At 52.1% G+C, this 17,307-nt stretch overlaps 1 protein-coding gene across 1 annotated transcript; it reads right to left on the reverse strand.

Annotated features, from left to right (window-relative positions):
• On the reverse strand, window positions 1-16,941 carry TMEM38A (transmembrane protein 38A). Its single transcript, XM_060232734.1, has 6 exons — window positions 16,818-16,941; window positions 4,815-4,971; window positions 4,264-4,448; window positions 2,850-2,937; window positions 1,713-1,830; window positions 1-236 (listed from the first exon to the last, which is right to left on the reverse strand). Exons 1-6 carry the CDS (start codon window positions 16,939-16,941, stop codon window positions 6-8), a joined length of 903 nt encoding a protein of 300 aa, XP_060088717.1. The 3' UTR covers window positions 1-5.
• Between the last annotated feature and the right edge of the window lie 366 nt (window positions 16,942-17,307).

Here is a 17,307-nt window from a genome sequence, read left to right on the forward strand (position 1 = left end):
GCGGCTCATTCCGCCTTCTTGGCTTTCCGCTTCCGCGTGCCTTCGTTCAGCTCATCCCGTGTTTTGGCTGGCAGCAGGGGGGCGGGGGGAGAGGGCGGTTCATGGGAGCCTCCGTGGTGGTGGTCATGAGGGTGATCGTCGTGGCCAGAGGGCACAGAGCCAAAGAGGATCGGGCACAGCGCCCCTTCCACGGGTGCAAAGGGTGAACCGTGAGAATGAGTCGCCGTCATGAACACCTGTTGGGCAAGGTGAGAAAAAAGCTTTGCTAGAGACTGTCCTCTCGTCACTTTCCCCGATGCCCACGCAGCACCGCTGCTTCAGAGGAACACCACTGGTGGTGGGGATGGGGGAGATGGAGAGGGCCGTCAAGTGGCAGCCATCTTGTGGTAACCCCTCAAAGAAAGGGGCTGGAAGGCAAGCAGAGAGGAGCCAAGGTGGTTTGCCCTTGCTGGCCTCTGTGTAGCAGCCCTGGTCTTCCCTGGAGCTCCCCCATCCAAATACTAGCTGTGGCTGACCCTGCCGAGCTTCTGTGATTAGGCGAGCCGAAACCACCCAGGTCAGGCAAAGCACCATGAGATGCTGGGAATGTCAGACTCACGGGAATCGCCACTCCTTGTTCTGCATTAGATATCAGATCTCAATGGATGTTTAAGAACACTGAGTGCCATCCTCAAACTGTATGGAAATTAGCACCACATGGTTTCACATTGTTTTAATCTAATGTTTAATGTAACTGTTTTCACTGTTACTTTATTATGTGTTGTGAGCAGCCCTGAGCCTGCTTTGGCGGGGAGGGCAGGATATAAATCACATAACTAAACTATTCCTAAATTAAACTGCACACTCCCGTTTGGCTGTTTCACACCAGGTCTCATGAGCAGGGGGTGTCATGCATCACCATCTCCTCATGGTGGAAAGAAAAGCCACCCTCTGGAAGAAGCAGCAGCAGCAGCAGCACCCACATTGCAGTCTGCCCATCTTCCATCCTGTTCCAGGCCTCTGGGTTGACACAGCCCCCCCTTCCACCCCGCCCCCCTGCATGCTTGCCCTTCCAGGCTGATACATTCTGGCCCTTGTGGCCAGCGACAAATGCAGAAACTGGGAGTTCCCTTTGGGGAGTTGTCTTCTGACCACAGAACGGCCTGCCTAAACTGCTCTGCCTCCGTTTTCATCTTGCCAGCTATGGATGGACCCCACAGATTCAGTCCATGAGGCTCTGAAATATGGGCAGGAGGCTGTTCAGGACTGCGTTGTGGTATTGACCAACAAGTTTTTGTTCGTTGTGGGAAACGGGCTTTACTGGATTGTCATGGATCCCGCTATTTAAAGTATGGTTGAGCCTCATCTGAACGCCCAGGCCAGACTGACTTTGTCCCATCTCAGAAGCTTAGCAGGATCGGCCCCAGTTAGCATATGGGTGTGGGAGAGCGCTGAGGAAGGCCAAGGCTGCTACACAGAGGCAGGCAAAGGCAAACCGGCTCTGAAAACCCTCCAGGGTCCCCAAAGGTCAGCTGTGACTTCACAACTTCCCGCCAGCACCAGCATCACCTCACCCTGAGGACCTGTTTGTGGATGGAGAGGTGGGCTAGGCATGTTTTTGCCCCTCAGTCAAGCCACCTATACAGCCTAGAAAGGAGAGCTCTCCCCTTCTGTACATGGCACGCCCCACCCTGGGCTTGAAAGGGCCCCCAGCTTCTCCCAGAGAGGCTCACCTTGCAAGTGATCATGAAGAGGGTGAAGAAGAAGACGAGGCTGTCTTTGGAGAGGGGCAGCCAGTGTGTCTGCTGCAGGGTGAAGAGCACGGCTCCATACAGACTGGCTTTGGATGGGCTTCAAGGGAAAGGGAGGGTCAGACTCTCCACTGAGCACGTTCCCTCCCAGCCCCCTTCCCAAAGCACCCAGCATTTGTTCCCATCTGCCTTTCCCACAGAAGCACTTGACTTCTGCGCCATTCACACAACCTCTTCAGTAGGACCCAACACCCATGGCTCCCTCTTCGTTGCACTTGAGGCAGTGCAGGATCTTGGGTGACCCAGCCTAGAGGAGAAGGGAGGGAAACAGCTTTGGAAAAGCCCTTTCTGCCCAACTGTGTGCTCTGCCTAAGAAACAGAGCTGACCTTCCACCAGAGGGACGCCATCTGACAAGCCTCTCACTGGATTTCCAAACAGAAAACACCAGTCCGGAGTTGGGCATGTGTGTCTCTCTGTGACTTCTTGACTCTGGAGAGGGAGGGGGCTTCAAAGTGTCACCCCCCCCCCCCATTTTTGACCCAGTGTGTCTGTGAGCCATTCGCTCTCCTGGCTTCAACAGCTGCAGGACTTCTGGCCACAGGAAGAATACAAAAAAAAAGCTGAAAGGCTGTTTGGATGGGGCAAGAAATGCTTATAAGTGTCCCAAAGGGGTCGCCTGAGCACAGCTAAGTCCTACAGAATCAAATGGCCTATGCTTAGCATTCTGCCCATGCGGGCAGGCTGTGAGATTGCTATGGGGAACAGAGCCCTATATGCAGTGCTTTGGGAGGCCACCGTTTTCAGATTCTGCTTCCAGCCAGCTGTGAAAAAGCCACACGGATTTAGGAGGCCTCTCCGAGGCGGCTCAGCTCCTCTCCTCTCGGTGCAACCTGATTGACGTACCCCCTCACAGGATCTGAGGCTCTTAGAGTTCATGTGTGAAAAAGACCACCCTTCCACCCAGACCACAGAGAAGTTTCTCTCCCCACAGCCTCTTTCAAGCAGCCTGAAAGGCCTACTGCGGGCCACCCCTCCTCCTGACCCTTCCAGAGAAGAGCAGACGTCAAAGCGCATCCACACTGTGGCAAAGCCTGCCACCGCCTGGATTTTCTACTCACAACGTCATGTGGAGAAGCTCATTCGTTTCTGGCTTCCAGACTCCACGCAGCAGCTGCTCAAAATTTGACATCAAGGCAACTCCAGAACCTGGGAAAGGAAAGAATATCTCCAGAAGCTGGGAAGTCCCACTTGCCTAGACTCAGCCGGGAAAACATTTGCCAAGTGCCAGCCTCAGCCAAGGGCTGCTTTACCATTCTGGGAACCTCAGTACTTAAAAGAAAAGAAGGCAGAGGAGTTCCTAAGCCTCCTGGTAGGAAGCCCAAGTGTGAAAATGCTTGTAATCCCAGAATTCTGCTTGCTACTTGGGCGACTGCCCGAAGTCTACTAGGGAGAGGACAGAGAGCTCCAGCGTCATTCCCCGCCCGTCTGGCTTTGCTCCAAGAACCGTGTCCTCCCCTCCTCTGTTTTAACACCCTGCTGACAAGGACCATTTCCTCAGTAGTGAAATTCCCCACAGAGACATTTTTAAAAGTGTACATGATGTGAAATTTTCCACAGTAGATTTTTCCTCACCGGATGCAAACCTGAAGTTTCCTCTGCTTATCCTGCATTTTCAGAGCTCCTTAAAACTGGGGGTTCCAAAACATGGGGCAAGAAGGAGGAAATGCTGGGTTCATGCCTGGTGAGGAAAAATCTACAGTGGTAAATTTTACATGACGCAGAGCTTTAAAAAAGTCAACGTGAGGAATTTCACGACTGTGGAAATGGTCAAGAGAGGGGCAATGCTGTGGATTTCAGGGACATCCGCACCTCCCAGGGCCTCTAGGGCAGATCTCAATGGAGGGCCTTCCCACAGCATGAATCCCACTCTGCAGCAGGCTGACTGAGATACCCTGATCAAGAAGAAGAAGAAGAATTGCAGATTTATACCCCACCCTTTTCTGTGAATCAGAGACTCAGAGCGGCTTACAATCTCCCATATCTTCTCCCCCAACAACAGACACCCTGTGAGGTGGGTGGGGCTGAGAGGGCTCTCCCAGAAGCTGCCCTTTCAAGGACAGAGTCTCAGAGCGGCTTACAATCTCCTTTCCCTTCCTCCCCCACAACAGACACCCTGTGAGGCGGGTGGGACTGAGAGAGCTCTCCCAGAAGCTGCCTTATCAAGGACAGAGTCTCAGAGCAGCCTACAATCTCCTTTACCTTCCTCCCCCACAACAGACACCCTTGAGGCGGGTGGGCTGAGAGGGCTCTCACAGCAGCTGCCCTTTCAAGGACAACCTTTGCCAGAGCTATGGCTGACCCGAGGCTACTCCAGCAGCTGAAAGTGGAGGAGTGGAGAATCAAACCCGGTTCTCCCAGATAAGAGTCTGCACACTAAACCACTACACCAAACTGGCTCTCCTCAACAGGAGTGATATGGGGCAGGGGGAAACCTGCCCTTGGTGTCAGGCTCCAAAACCACGGGCCACCTACCTTTGACAAACCCAATGACTACCATGATAAGCCAGCCCTGGTGGTAGTGATGGTGGGCATGATGGACGCCAACAGCAATCTTGCGGGCTCGGACAACCTCCTTCATAGCAACAAAGATCAGCTTCACAGGAAGGAAGGCCACACACTTGTAGAAGAGGTTCAGGGGACAGTAGAAAGTCAGGTACCTGGAAGACAAAAATGAACCCTTTGGCTTGCCTTCCCCTACTTCATCCTTCTGTCCTTCCACCGAGGAGCAAAGAGGCCAGCCAGGGGTTATGAGTGCCTCCCCTCCACACACACACTGTGAGGGGAAAGATGCTGGGGGGAGGGGTGGGATGTCACACCAGCATCTGTCCTCTTTACACCTCCCCCCAGGGGGGATGAGAGTTTTGGGAAGGGGGGCAGCTTGGGTGCCCATCTCTAGCAGCTCTGCGGAGGGTGCTTCATGGTGACCTTCCTTGTTTCAAGAGCATGGCCTGCCAAAGAAACACCCAGCACACCCAGCCAGCTGCTGCCTGAGGCAAGGCCAAATGCCAGGGGGATTGGCTCACCAGACTGCCGTGGCCAGAAGCACGTTGGCATTGTTGCTGAAGTAGTCGATGGGGGCTTCTCCGAGGAGCAGGTCAGCCAGGATGTAGCTGCCAAAGCAGTAGAGCATGGCCACCACCCATGAGGCCAATGGACTCTGGCGGGACAGCTCAACGGCCCCTGGGAAAAGAGAGGAAGGGGAACCAAGCCCAGTTCAGACCTTGCAACTCCACCATGACAAGGGCTGCAGACTTCATCTTCACACAATGAAGCTTGGGAATTCAGGGGAGCTAAAATTTGAAATGGAAATAGATAAGCAGTGAGAGATCATGATTGCACTGGACTGCATCAGCAGTTGCTGTTTAAAGCCTGCAAAAAATGTTGGGAGGGGCCTTATCAAAACCAGCCCCTCCCTCCATGGCTAATGGCGCTGATGGCAGTGGGGCAGCAGGGAAAGGCGCACCAGGCTATTCGCCTTGTCCTCAGAGGGATGGACTCTGCTCTTCCCATAAAGATCTCTGAGCACAGCAACTCTGGGAAACAGCCACGGCTGCCGGAAGATTTCAACAAAAACATTGGACATGCTTAATAAAAATGTGTGGACTGACACATCTCCCTTTGATAGAGACTCGTGTGTGAAATGAGTCACTGAAGCTTGAGGTTGGACTACTGTAATGCCCTCTACATGGGGCTACCCCTGTGCCGAACTTGGAAGTTGCAGTTAGTGCAGAATGCCACTGCCCGGCTGTTATTAGGGCTCCCAAGATGGGAGCACATTCGGACGGGGCTCCGGGATCTGGACTGGCTGCCAATAATATACCGAGTCCGGTACAAGGTGCTGGTTATTGCCTTTAAAGCCCTATATGGCCTTGGACCTGCCTACCTTAGGGACCGTCTCTCCCCCCATGTTCCCCAGAGAGTACTGAGATCGAGCTCTCAAAACCTGCTTGTAATCCCCGGGCCAAAGGAGGCCCGTTGGAAATCCACCAGGGACAGGGCCTTTTCGGTAATGGCTCCTTGCTGGTGGAACCAGCTGCCGGAAGAGGTGAGGGCCCTGCGGGACCTTGGGCAGTTCCGCAGGGCCTGCAGTCCTCTTCCGGCTGGCTTACAACTAACTGACATTGGAAACTTTATGGAAGGTTGCAGTGTAGCACTTTGGCAGATCGTTTGTTCTACATGTTTTTATTTTACTGTTTTAAATTGTTGCAAATTGATGTATTTTTAAAACCAAACCTTATGTTAGATTTTATATGTTGCGAGCCGCCCTGAGCCGCTTCGGTGGGAAGGGCGAGATATAAACTGAAATAAACTTTAATGGCGTGAAGGTAAATAAAAGGGACAAAACATTTTCCTCTAAGCAGTTGGAAACCTTAACCAGGGTTTCCGGGTTATGCCTTGAGCTCCGTGGGGGTCCATGGAGCTCTTCTCTAGCAGCCCCCCTGAATCAGGCGGTTGGAAAGGCGCCACAGACATGGCATCTCCAGGGAGACCCCGAAGGGGGCTTTGCAAGAAGCCAGGGGCATAGTGGCGGCTGTTCCTGTCCTTCTTGTGTGCCCCGAAGCTCTGCCGCCATGATCGCCATTACGGCAGTAAGAGGTGAACACCCGACCGCTTGCTCTTTCTTTTCTTAACCAGCCTCTGATGCCTCGCTTTCGTACCTCAAGCAAGGCAGTTCTGCTTGGCAAGTAGGTTTCAATACCATCAGCTAATGGGTCGTTTTACATAACAACAAATGGGATAGTTCAAAGGAAGGGAAAGAGGTGGATTCCCCCCCCCCCCAATTTCCCGTGAATGAGGCTTCGAAAAGATAAAGAACAACTTTGAGTATTGGCAACAATTTGAATTAGACTGAATATAGGTACTCAAATTGACCCGGATTATAATTGAATATGTGTTAATGAGACTATTATCTGGCTATAATACGGTCTGAACAAAAACAAGATATATTTTAGAGAGATTTGTCTTTGCCGTCTGAGTGCAACTGAAATGGCAACAATCAAAACACACGGCTGGAGGAGATTTGGAGAGACAGACTAACTGGGTCTCTGAGTTACTCCTCAACTTGGATTAATAGAATGAGTTATTTGGTAGAGAAAAATGGCATTACCAAGCAAAATGTTTTATAAAAAAGATATAATGGTTACCATAACTTCTCTAAAGCAAGATCTAGGTTCATTAACAGAGTTGATTAAAAAAGCAAATGGGAGCTTTTACGTTGAAAGCTAGAAAAATCTCAAATCTACATGAGCAGAGTGTTAAAGAGATCTCGGTGACGTCTGTGGAATTGGAAATGGAGAGTGATTCGCTGGGAAAAAAACAGAAGAAAACCAAAATGGAAGCTTATTGCGCAGTTAAAAAGGAGGACTGGAAATCGAGACTGATTGAAGTTTTTTCGAGAGGAACAAGTTGTGTGGAATCCTTACTATTTTTAACAAGAGGGATGACTACATTAAGGAGAGAGAAAGTTCATCTCAGCAAAAAAATTAAGACGTGGAAATCTTTCAGGAAGAAGGGTCTTTGAATTGTTTCCCTCTCTGTGGGTAATTGGATATGGAATTCTCAACAAGAACTGACATGCAATTTTAAAAGGTCAAGTGAGTTTTTTGGGTCATATTAAATTGTTCCTCATGGAGCAATATGGCCATAAGAGTACGAAGAATACAGAGCATCACTGACCCTGACATAAGATCACAAAAGAAGCCATGTTGGATCAGGTACGAAGTACGAAGAATACAGAGCATCACTGACCCTGACATAAGATCACAAAAGAAGCCATGTTTGATCAGGCCAATGGCCCATCCAGTCCAACACTCTGTGTCACACAGTGGCCAAAAACCCCAGGTGCTATCAGGAGGTCCATCAGTGGGGCCAGGACACTAGAAACTCTCCCACTGTGCCCCCCACAAGCACGAAGAATACAGAGCATCACTGACCCTGACATAAGATCACAAGAGAAGCCATGTTGGATCAGGCCAATGGCCCATCCAGTCCAACACTCTGTGTCACACAGTGGCCAAAAACCCCAGGTGCCATCAGGAGGTCCATCAGTGGGGCCAGGACACTAGAAACTCTCCCACTGTGCCCCCCACAAGCACGAAGAATACAGAGCATCACTGACCCTGACATAAGATCACAAGAGAAGCCATGTTGGATCAGGCCAATGGCCCATCCAGGCCAACACTCTGTGTCACACAGTGGCCAAAAAACCCAGGTGCCATCAGGTTCACCAATGGGACCAGGACACTAGAAGCTCTCCCACTGTGCCCCCCCACAAGCACCAAGAACACAGAGAATCACTGCCCCAGACAGAAAATTTCAACAATAAGCTGTGGCTAATAACCACTGATGGACCGCTGCTCCATATGCTTATCCAACCCCTCCTTGAAGCTGGCTATGCTTGCAGCCACCGCCACCTCCTGTGGCAGTGAATTCCACATGTTAATCACCCTTTGGGTGAAGAAGTGCTTCCTTTTATCAGAAGTACTTCCTTTTATCAGTGCCCACGAGTTCTCATATTGTGAGAAAGGGAGAAAAGGACTTCTTTCTCTACCTTTTCTATCCCGTGCATAATCTTGTAACCCTCTATCGTGTCACCCCTCAGTCGATGTTTCTCCAAGCTAAAGAGCCCCAAGAATTTTAACCTTTCTTCATAGGGAAAGTGTTCCAACCCTTGAATAATTCTAGTTGCCCTTTTCTACACTTTTTCCAATGCTATAATGTCTTGTTTGAGGTATGATGACCAGAATTGTACGCAGTACTCCAAATATCTGGGTTTTAAGCAGTCATACAGCAGGTAGAATTTCAACAGACAAAACCATAGTGGAATTTAATAGTTTCTGAAAAGCCAAACCACCGAGTCCCTGATCCTACTATGGTCTCCAGGGCACAAGTAACAAAATGCAAGCACATATTTAAGGGGATGTGTTGTTTTAACACAATTGCTGTTTCAGGTCAGTTTTGCACTGACTCTTGCAGCTTGCTCCCCCACCCCGCTGCAGACACACTCTCCAACTATTGGCCTCCAAGTAACTCCCTGCCTCTGAGCTCCCTAGCCTTTTTTCTTGCCATGACCCTCCCCCCCAGATCTCTTTTTCATTTTTCTTTAATACATTAAATTCTGCCACCCTCTACCACCCCCCCACCCCCAGCCTGGGAAGTGTCTCTGGCGGGCTGTGATGGGCTCTCCTCTCCCATCCTTCCTCAGTCCCATCTTCTCTGTCTCCGACGGGCTGTGAAGGGCTCTCCTCTCCCATCCTTCCTCAGTCCCATCTTCTGTGTCTCCGGAGGGCTATGCAGGGCTCTCCTCTCCCATCCTTCCTCAGTCTCATCTTCTGTGTTTCTGGCAGGCTGTGAAGGGCTCTCCTCTCCCATCCTTCCTCAGTCCCATCTTTTCTCTCCAGAGGGCTGTGATGGGTTCTCCTATCCCATCCTTCCTCAATCCCATCTTCTGTGCCTCCAGAGGGCTGCGAAGGGCTCTCCTCTCCCATCCTTCCTCAGTCCCATCTTCTGTATCTCCAGAGGGCTGTGAAGGGCTCTCCTCTCCCATCCTTCCTCAGTCCCCTTCTGTGTCTCCAGAGGGCTATGATGGGCTCTCCTCTCCCATCCTTCCTCAGTCCCATCTTCTGTGTTTCTGGCGGGCTGTGAAGGGCTCTCCTCTCCTATCCTTCCTCAGTCCCATCGTCTGTGTCTCTGGCGGGCTGTGAAGGGCTCTCATTTCCCATCCTTGCTCAGTCCCATCTTCTGTGTCTCCGGAGGGCTATGAAGGGCTCTCCTCTCCCATCCTTCCTCAGTCCCATCTTCTGTGTCTCTGGCGGGCTGTGAAGGGCTCTCCTCTCCCATCCTTCCTCAGTCCCACCTTTTTTCTCCAGAGGACTGTGATGGGCTCTCCTATCCCATCCTTCCTCAGTCCCATCTTCTGAGTCTCCAGAGGGCTGTGATGGGCCCTCTTATCCCATCCTTCCTCAGTCCCATCTTCTGTGTCTCCGGAGGACTGTGATGGGCTCTCCTTTCTCATCCTTCCTCAGTCCCATCTTCTGTGTCTCTGGCTGGTGTCGTCTCTGGCTGGTGAGCTGTAGATCAGGTTTTTTTCAACCTCTGCTGGTTGTGACGGGGAACAAGCTGATGGGGGTGTTGCAACTTCATCATGATGTACGGGAAAAAGAGAGCCCCCACATGGAGCCTGGCTGTGGCAGTTTCAGGCTGACTTAATTCCAAGATAATGGACCCTTCCATGTCCAGTATTTGCTCTATTTACTGGATAAATAGTTCAAAATCCTAGAAGCAGCATTAGTGAGGGCATGCTGGGAAAATCTGGCAAGAGGATGACCAGAGTATGGATGTTGGGTGGATGTTCCAAAATAAAACGCTGCAGCTTGTGAGAACCACATCCCCTCCCATCACCAGGACACCACCTGAGCTCTCCTCCCCCTCCTCAGTCATTACAGAGATTCAAAGGCTGGGAAAAAGAATTGGGAAACTATTTCTGAGGATGTTTTGGAATATTGGGGTGAACTCTAGAAACCCTCCTGTGAATTAAGTTTCTTTTTAGGAACAAGTGAAATGCTTTCAGACAAGATTTTACTCACTCAGAATATGTAGCATTAATATTTTCACAAAAGGCAGAACGAGGGAAAGATCATCCCCATGTAGGGTTCCCAACCTTTTTGTGTCCTTGGAGAGTGGGTGGGGAGCAGTGTTCCCTCTGAGCTGCAAAGTCTTGTGCGCAAAAATTCTTCCTTGTGAGCCACTGGCAATGTGTGAGCTACTGCATAAACTAGTGTGTTCTGGGGTTATCCTTCCTGAGCTAAGACAAAAATGTGTGAGCTGGAGGCCTCCAGCTAAAAACCTGTGAGCTAGCTCACGCTCCCTGGTGGTGAGTGCCCCTCTCCAAAAAGAGGCTGCACAAGAGCGGAAGCAAAAGAAGATATTGAAGAAGATATTGGATTTATATCCCGCCCTCCACTCCAAAGAGTCTCAGAGCGGCTCACAATCTCCTTTACCTTCCTCCCCCACAATAGACACCCTGTGAGGTGGGTGGGCTGGAGAGGGCTCTCACAGCAGCTGCCCTTTCAAGGACAACCTCTGCCAGAGCTATGGCTGACCCAAGGCCATTCCAGCAGGTGCAAGTGGAGGAGTGGGGTATCAAACCTGGTTCTCCCAGATAAGAGTTCGCACACTTAACCATTACACCAAACTGGCTCTCCAAAACCCCAATTTCCTTGTGAGCCACTCGCAATGCGTGAGCTACTGCATAAACTAGTGTGTTCTGGGGTTATCCTTCCTGAGCTAAGACAAAAATGTGTGAGCTGGAGGCCTCCAGCTAAAAACTTGTGAGCTAGCTCACGCTCCCTGGTGGTGAGTGCCCCTCTCCAAAAAGAGGCTGCACAAGAGCTGAAGCAAAAGAAGATATTGAAGATATTGGATTTATATCCCGCCCTCCACTCCGAAGAGTCTCAGAGCGGCTCACAATCTCCTTTACCTTCCTCCCCCACAACAAACACCCTGTGAGGTGGGTGGGGCTGGAGAGGGCTCTCACAGCAGCTGCCCTTTCAAGGACAACCTCTGTCAGAGCTATGGCTGACCCAAGGCCATTCCAGCAGGTGCAAGTGGAGGAGTGGGGAATCAAACCCGGTTCTCCCAGATAAGAGTCCGCACACTTAACCATTACACCAAACTGGCTCTCCAAGACCCCAATTTCCTTGTGAGCCACTCGCAATGTGTGAGCTACTGCATAAACTAGTGTGTTCTGGGGTTATCCTTCCTGAGCTAAGACAAAAATGTGTGAGCTAGAGGCCTCCAGCTAAAAACGTGTGAGCTAGCTCACGCTCCCTGGTGGTGAGTGCCCCTCTCCAAAAAGAGGCTGCACAAGAGCTGAAGCAAAACCCCAACTGGCTGCCGCAAGAGGTGGACACATCCCTCCCCAACGCTCCTGGGAAAAGGGGGGGATTGAATTGCCCCCTGACAAAGGCAGGTGCTGCTGAACCTCTGGTGAAAACCCTTTTCCATTCCAGAAGGGCAAGCAGTAACAAGCCCTGCTGCCCCTCCCAAGAAGCAAGTGTGGCTAACAAAACTGTGGCAACGCGACGTTGAAGAGTTCAAATCTTCGAGCCCAGAAACCCCCTGGTCCAAACCCCAGTGGCAGCAGCATCTCCTGCTCAAGGGGACCAAGGCAAACGATGCAGAATCCCTTCTCCTCCTCCTCCACCACCACTGCCTTGGACGCAGGACATCCACAGCCAGTCAGAGGAGAGCAGGTTGTTGCTGTAGGGTGGGCAACTTTTGCCTTCCTTGGTATAGTTTCATTCAGTAGCCAAACATGCTGGCCGTCCCACGCTGGCTTAGGAGACTGTCTACCACCATAAATGTTAATTTTAATAGAAATGTCGGTTTTAGATGATGGTTTTGTATTTAATGTATTATTTATTGAATTGTACTGATGTTTTATTGTAAACCGAGATTTACACGTTGTGAGCCACCCTGAGCCTGCTTCGGCGGGGAGAGCGGGATATAAATAAAATGTATTATTATTATTCCTCCTTTGGTTTACAGCAGGATGCATGCTTTCCCCTACCTGTCAGATGTCAAGAAATAAGAAACGTGTGCTTAGGTAGAGAAAAGCACTCATTGGCAGCTCTCTCCCTTCAGCATGGTGGACATTCTCAATGGTGCTTGTCAAAAAAAAAAAGACAAGACATCTCCACTCGTAAATTTCACCTACATGCCTCATAGTTCAAGTTTTGGAGCTCTCTCAGGATACATTTTATGCTGTTAAAGCAGCAGTATAAGCTTAGGCTTGATAAGGATTGCCCGTGTTTCAGTTTACCACTCTGTCATTTGTCCCTGGCTGCTGTCCCTTCTGGGGTCTGTGCAGCGCCTTGCACACAGCTTGCTATTTCTCCTCATCGGAGCTGCCAGAGCCGGTGCAAGGGCTATAAATGGCCCTTCTTACTCCTCTTACTGGGCCTTGTCACATCCAAATCCATAAGCCAGGCAACATTTAATACCTGAACAGCTGCTGCCTTTGCAGAATCAGGAAGATGGAAGCCCCACCCCCTGAAACTCATCTCTGTGCAGACGGCTAAAAATAAAGCAGACCTAGAGGGTGTTTTTCACCAACTACCAGGCCCACAAAAGAGCTGGCACAACTGCATCCCACCCCCCCACAGAGCCCCTGCTGTCCGCCAACTCAGGTGCCTCCAGCCCAACCCTCTTCAGGCAGCATGCAAGCATTCCCACACAGGAAATCCCTGGGCACCCAAGTCCACCACAGACTTGCCTCCGAAGGTCAAAAGGGAGACTCGAGAGAGGTACACCCCTAAAGGATGCTTGGAAGCTCTTTAAAACTACATTCACAGAAATGCCAAAAGAAAGCATTCTCTGAGATGGGGAAGGCACTGCCACATCTAAAAGGATTCTGGTTCATGAGCCCAAGTCAAGGAAGCCACAAAAGGCAAAAAGTGGAATGTCTGTACCAACCAGGTGGCATTTCTTTGCATCTGTGTTCACTGTGGAACATGTGGAAGAAGAGGAGTTGGTTTTATACCCTGCCCTTCACTGCCCAAAGGATCTCGGAGCAGCCTTCCCTTCCTCTTCCCATAAGAGACACCTTGTGAAGTAGGTGGAGCTGAGAGAGGTCTCAGAGAACTGTGACTGGCTCAAGGTGCTCAAGCCAGTTGAGTGTAGTGGTTAAGAGCATGGACGGGAAGAACTGTGTGTAGGAGATAAAGTGAAGCAGCGGTGGGGGGGCCAGAACTGATGACTGAGCCCTGAGACGAGATTCCAAGAAGGGGCCACAGCAACAGAGAGCCAGTTTGGTGTAGTGGTTAAGTTTGCAGACTCTTATTTGGGAGAACCGGGCTTGATTCCCCACGCCTCCACTTGCACCTGCTGGAATGGTTAGCCAGAGCTCTCGCGGGAGCTGTCCTTGAAAGGGCAGCTGCTATAAGAGCTCTCTCAGCCCCACCCACCTCACAGGGTGTCTGTTGTGGGGGAGGAAGGGAAAGGAGATTGTAGGCCGCTCTGAGACTGTCCTTGAAAGGGCAGCTTCTGGGAGAGCTCTCTCAGCCCCACCCACCTCACAGGGTGTCTGTTGTGGGGGAGGAAGGGAAAGGAGATTGTAGGCTGCTCTGAGACTCTGTCCTTGAAAGGGCAGCTTCTGGGAGAGCTCTCTCAGCCCCACCCACCTTACAGGGTGTCTGTTGTGGGGGAGGAAGGGAAAGGAGAGTGTAGGCCGCTCTGAGTCTCTGTCCTTGAAAGGGCAGCTTCTGGGAGAACTGTCTCAGTACCACCCGCCTGACAGGGTGTCTGTTGTGGGGGAGGAAGGGAAAGGAGATTGTAGGCCGCTCTGAGACTGTGTCCTTGAAAGGGCAGCTTCTGGGAAAGCTCTCTCAGCCCCACCTGCCTCACAGGATGTCTGTTGTGGGGGAGGAAGGGAAAGGAGATTGCAGGCCGCTCTGAGCCTCTGAAATTCGGAGTGGAGGGCGGGATATAAATCCATGCTGCCTCCTGGACGATCTTGAGCCAGTCGCTACCGGGCAGCTCTCTCTCTCTCATAGGGGGACGGGAAGGCAGGAGCCAGGCATGGTCCTGTGAGCTCAGCGGAGGAACTAGAAACGTAAAAGTCATAATCTGGGTGACAAAGCTTGATTCTCACACATGGAAGGGAAGCAAAAAGTGCACAGAACATTTCTATCAGAAGTGTAACTTTACAAAAGATCTGCCTCTGGTAATTTATACCGGAACAGGTAATTCAGGAAGGAACACAACATCCATTCTGCTGCCCTCTCCCAACTCCTAACCATATCTATAAAGATTTAGAATGCCTCTGCAAATCCACTGGGCTTATTTAAATTAATGAACAGAAACAAAAGGGGTGGGGACAATGTGCAGATTACAGTATCTCCAACAGTATCGTGAGAAGGCGGGAAGCTGCCTCCAAAGTTCTTACTGTGGCAACCGCACAGTGGCTCTTCTTTCTGTTGCTGTTTGACTTGTGCGCTGTGTGCAGCAGATGGGCTGCTTCCGTAACAGGGAAGTGTTCTGGTCTTTGTGAGTGGGGCAAGATCCTCCCCTTCCTTGGGGAACAAACAGCATCCCTTTCCCAGAAGCAAAGGGGTGATTCCTGGCTTGTCTCTTCATCTTGGGGCAGGAGGCACTTGACGGGAGACTGCTGTGTCTGAAAGGAGGGCACATCTGGAAGCTGTTGCCCCTGTCCCGGGAAGATGCTTGGCTTGGATTTCCCGGGGCTTGCGATTGGCCCTGCCAGCCATGTGGCAGCCCTGCCATGATCAGCCCCTCCCCCTGTGGCAGCCATTCAACAGTGGGGCTTTCCACTTTGCCTTAACATCCCAAAAGTGCCTGCAGGCTGGGGGGGGGCATCCTTGGATTAGAGAGTAAAAAGAAATGTTTCGACCTGGCTCCTAAAAGACAGACATCAAGGAAGCCTCAAGGGAGAGGGATGGTTTTGGCTACCACCAAAAAAAGGCTTGTCTGCATTAGGGGAAGGCCTCAGCCTCTCTGCACTGTTGTGGGCCTTCCAGAGTAAACGGTTGGCCACTATGTAAAACAGGAGGCCAGACTAGATGGCCCACTGCCTGACCTAGCATGACTCTTCTTATATTTTTAAAGATCAGACTCAATTTTGTAGTCCATCTGAATATTCATGCTTTTTTTGTGTGTGTGGGGGGGATTGCTAAGAGACTATATATTCTTTTCATAGTTAAATATCTTCTCAAAATGACCAACAAAAATTGCAAAAAGTTATTCAGTTATACATTAAGCACTTTGTTATATATCACAAAGTGAAGACAAGTCGGCAGGGAGGTTTTTTTTAAATTAATTTTTATTGGCCCTTGTCTTTGACATGTGCACACCCCCACACACCCCACAGTGAGCTGGGGGGGGACAGGGGAGCCAATGGCACTTTGTGTGCATACTCCACGTTAAGCGCCAATACTGAAGAGACTTTCCATGCATGTACTGCTAGGTGCTTTGGTTTGCTAACAGCAACTGTTCATGATTCTGTATTCATTATTTGCATTGCTTATTATGCTGGCCACGGGGGGGGGGGGGCGGAGGGCTAATCCTTGCCCTTGACCACTGGAAACTGCTGCTCTGTCCTCACACAGCTGCCAGGGCTAGAGAGGTGACGGAGAGGGGCTCCACCGGAGCTCTAACCCTAAAGGACCCACTGACTACAGTGAAACCCAGAGGCAAGTCAGCATAGATCTAAGGGAATCATCTGTTGTTCTCTCGCTCTCTAACTGGAAGGCTAGCTTAAAGGTAACCCCCACCAGAGCTCTAACCCGAAGGGACCCATTGACTGGGGGGTGGTCTCTGCTCGGAGCAGGAGGGGCTGGACTGCCCTTTGGCCTCTACCGCTGCTGCCCTTCCAGGCAGTTTCAAGGACCCCTCCCCCCCCTCCCCACTATCTTCACAGGCTGCCCTTTCAAAGACAGGGCCAGCTGTCTCCACCCATCAGGCCTGGGGTGGTTCAGATTTCTCCCTGACCCTTGGGTGGATGGAGGTCCCCCTCCTCTCTGGGCTTTGGAGCAGCCGCCCCCCCCCCGGGCTTCCCTGCTGAGGATGCAAGCGTGTAGTGCCCACCCAGCTCAGCAGCGCAAGATCCTGGCAGAGCTGGCCCCAGCCAGCCAGCCTTTTTGCATTGCTTCCTCCCAGCCAGGGGCCCAGAGAGAGACGCGTCCCCCGGTCCCTGCCGCTCCGCTCCCCAACCAAGTCAGCCATGCATCTTCCCCGCAGCTGTGCCCCTCCCTCCGTCCCCTTCTCTTTTTAGCAGCGCCTGGCCTGGCCTGGCCTCCTCGCCGGGCGCAGAGACCCGAGCTGCCCCCCGGGACTCCTGGCGCCCCAAGGGGGGTGGAGGTGGGGACCACCTGCCAACCTCCAGCGACAGCCCCCCCCCGCCTTCTCTTTCCTGCCAGCCCCCCCCAACCCCCGGTCGGGAGGGGGATCCGAGCCCAGAGATGGGGGTGGGGGGCTCCAGCGCTCCCCCCTTCCTCCTCCTCACTGACCTTTCTCGTACTTGAGGTAGAGGAGAGAGACGACGAAGTAGGCGAGGTCGAAGGCCGGGAAGAGCGGCAGGTGAGCGAAGGCGGCGGACAGCTCACCCACCTCCAGCCAGCCCAGCGCCTCCATCCCCGAGCCCAGCCCCAGCCTCGGCACCACCACCAGCACCGCCGCCGCCTCTGGCTCAGCTGCTGCCCAGGCAGGCAGGGAGGGAGGGAAGGAGGGAGGGAGCCGGGCAGAGACCGCCCAGGGCCGGGAAGACGGGCGGGGAGGGGGGGAGGCGCCCCCGGAGAGCAGCAGCAGCAGCACCTCTTCCCCCCTCCCTCCCGCAGAGCCCACCGCGGGGGGCAGGGCTTCGGCATCCTCCCCCTCCTCCGATGCCGCCAGAAAAGGCGGAGGGAGGGACGCCGAGCCCCGCCGGCAGCAGCAGCACCTCCAAAGGCAGCCCTGGAGAGGAGGAGGAGGAGGAGGAGATGGGCGGGCCAGCCGGCCGCT

This window comes from Heteronotia binoei, chromosome 2 (genome assembly GCF_032191835.1).
Source record: "Heteronotia binoei isolate CCM8104 ecotype False Entrance Well chromosome 2, APGP_CSIRO_Hbin_v1, whole genome shotgun sequence".
NCBI classification, from domain to species: domain Eukaryota; kingdom Metazoa; phylum Chordata; class Lepidosauria; order Squamata; family Gekkonidae; genus Heteronotia; species Heteronotia binoei.

Bases quoted from the DNA above. Each gene is read 5' to 3' on its own strand.
- TMEM38A (XM_060232734.1), bottom strand. From the start codon at position 16,941: ATGGAGGCGCTGGGCTGGCTGGAGGTGGGTGAGCTGTCCGCCGCCTTC. The intron at 4,449-4,814 runs GTGAGCCAATCC...TTTGTCTTCCAG, and splicing joins CTTCTGGCCACGGCAGTCTG to GTACCTGACTTTCTACTGTC. The intron at 1,831-2,849 runs GTGAGTAGAAAA...TTTCCCTTGAAG, and splicing joins GAGCTTCTCCACATGACGTT to CCCATCCAAAGCCAGTCTGT.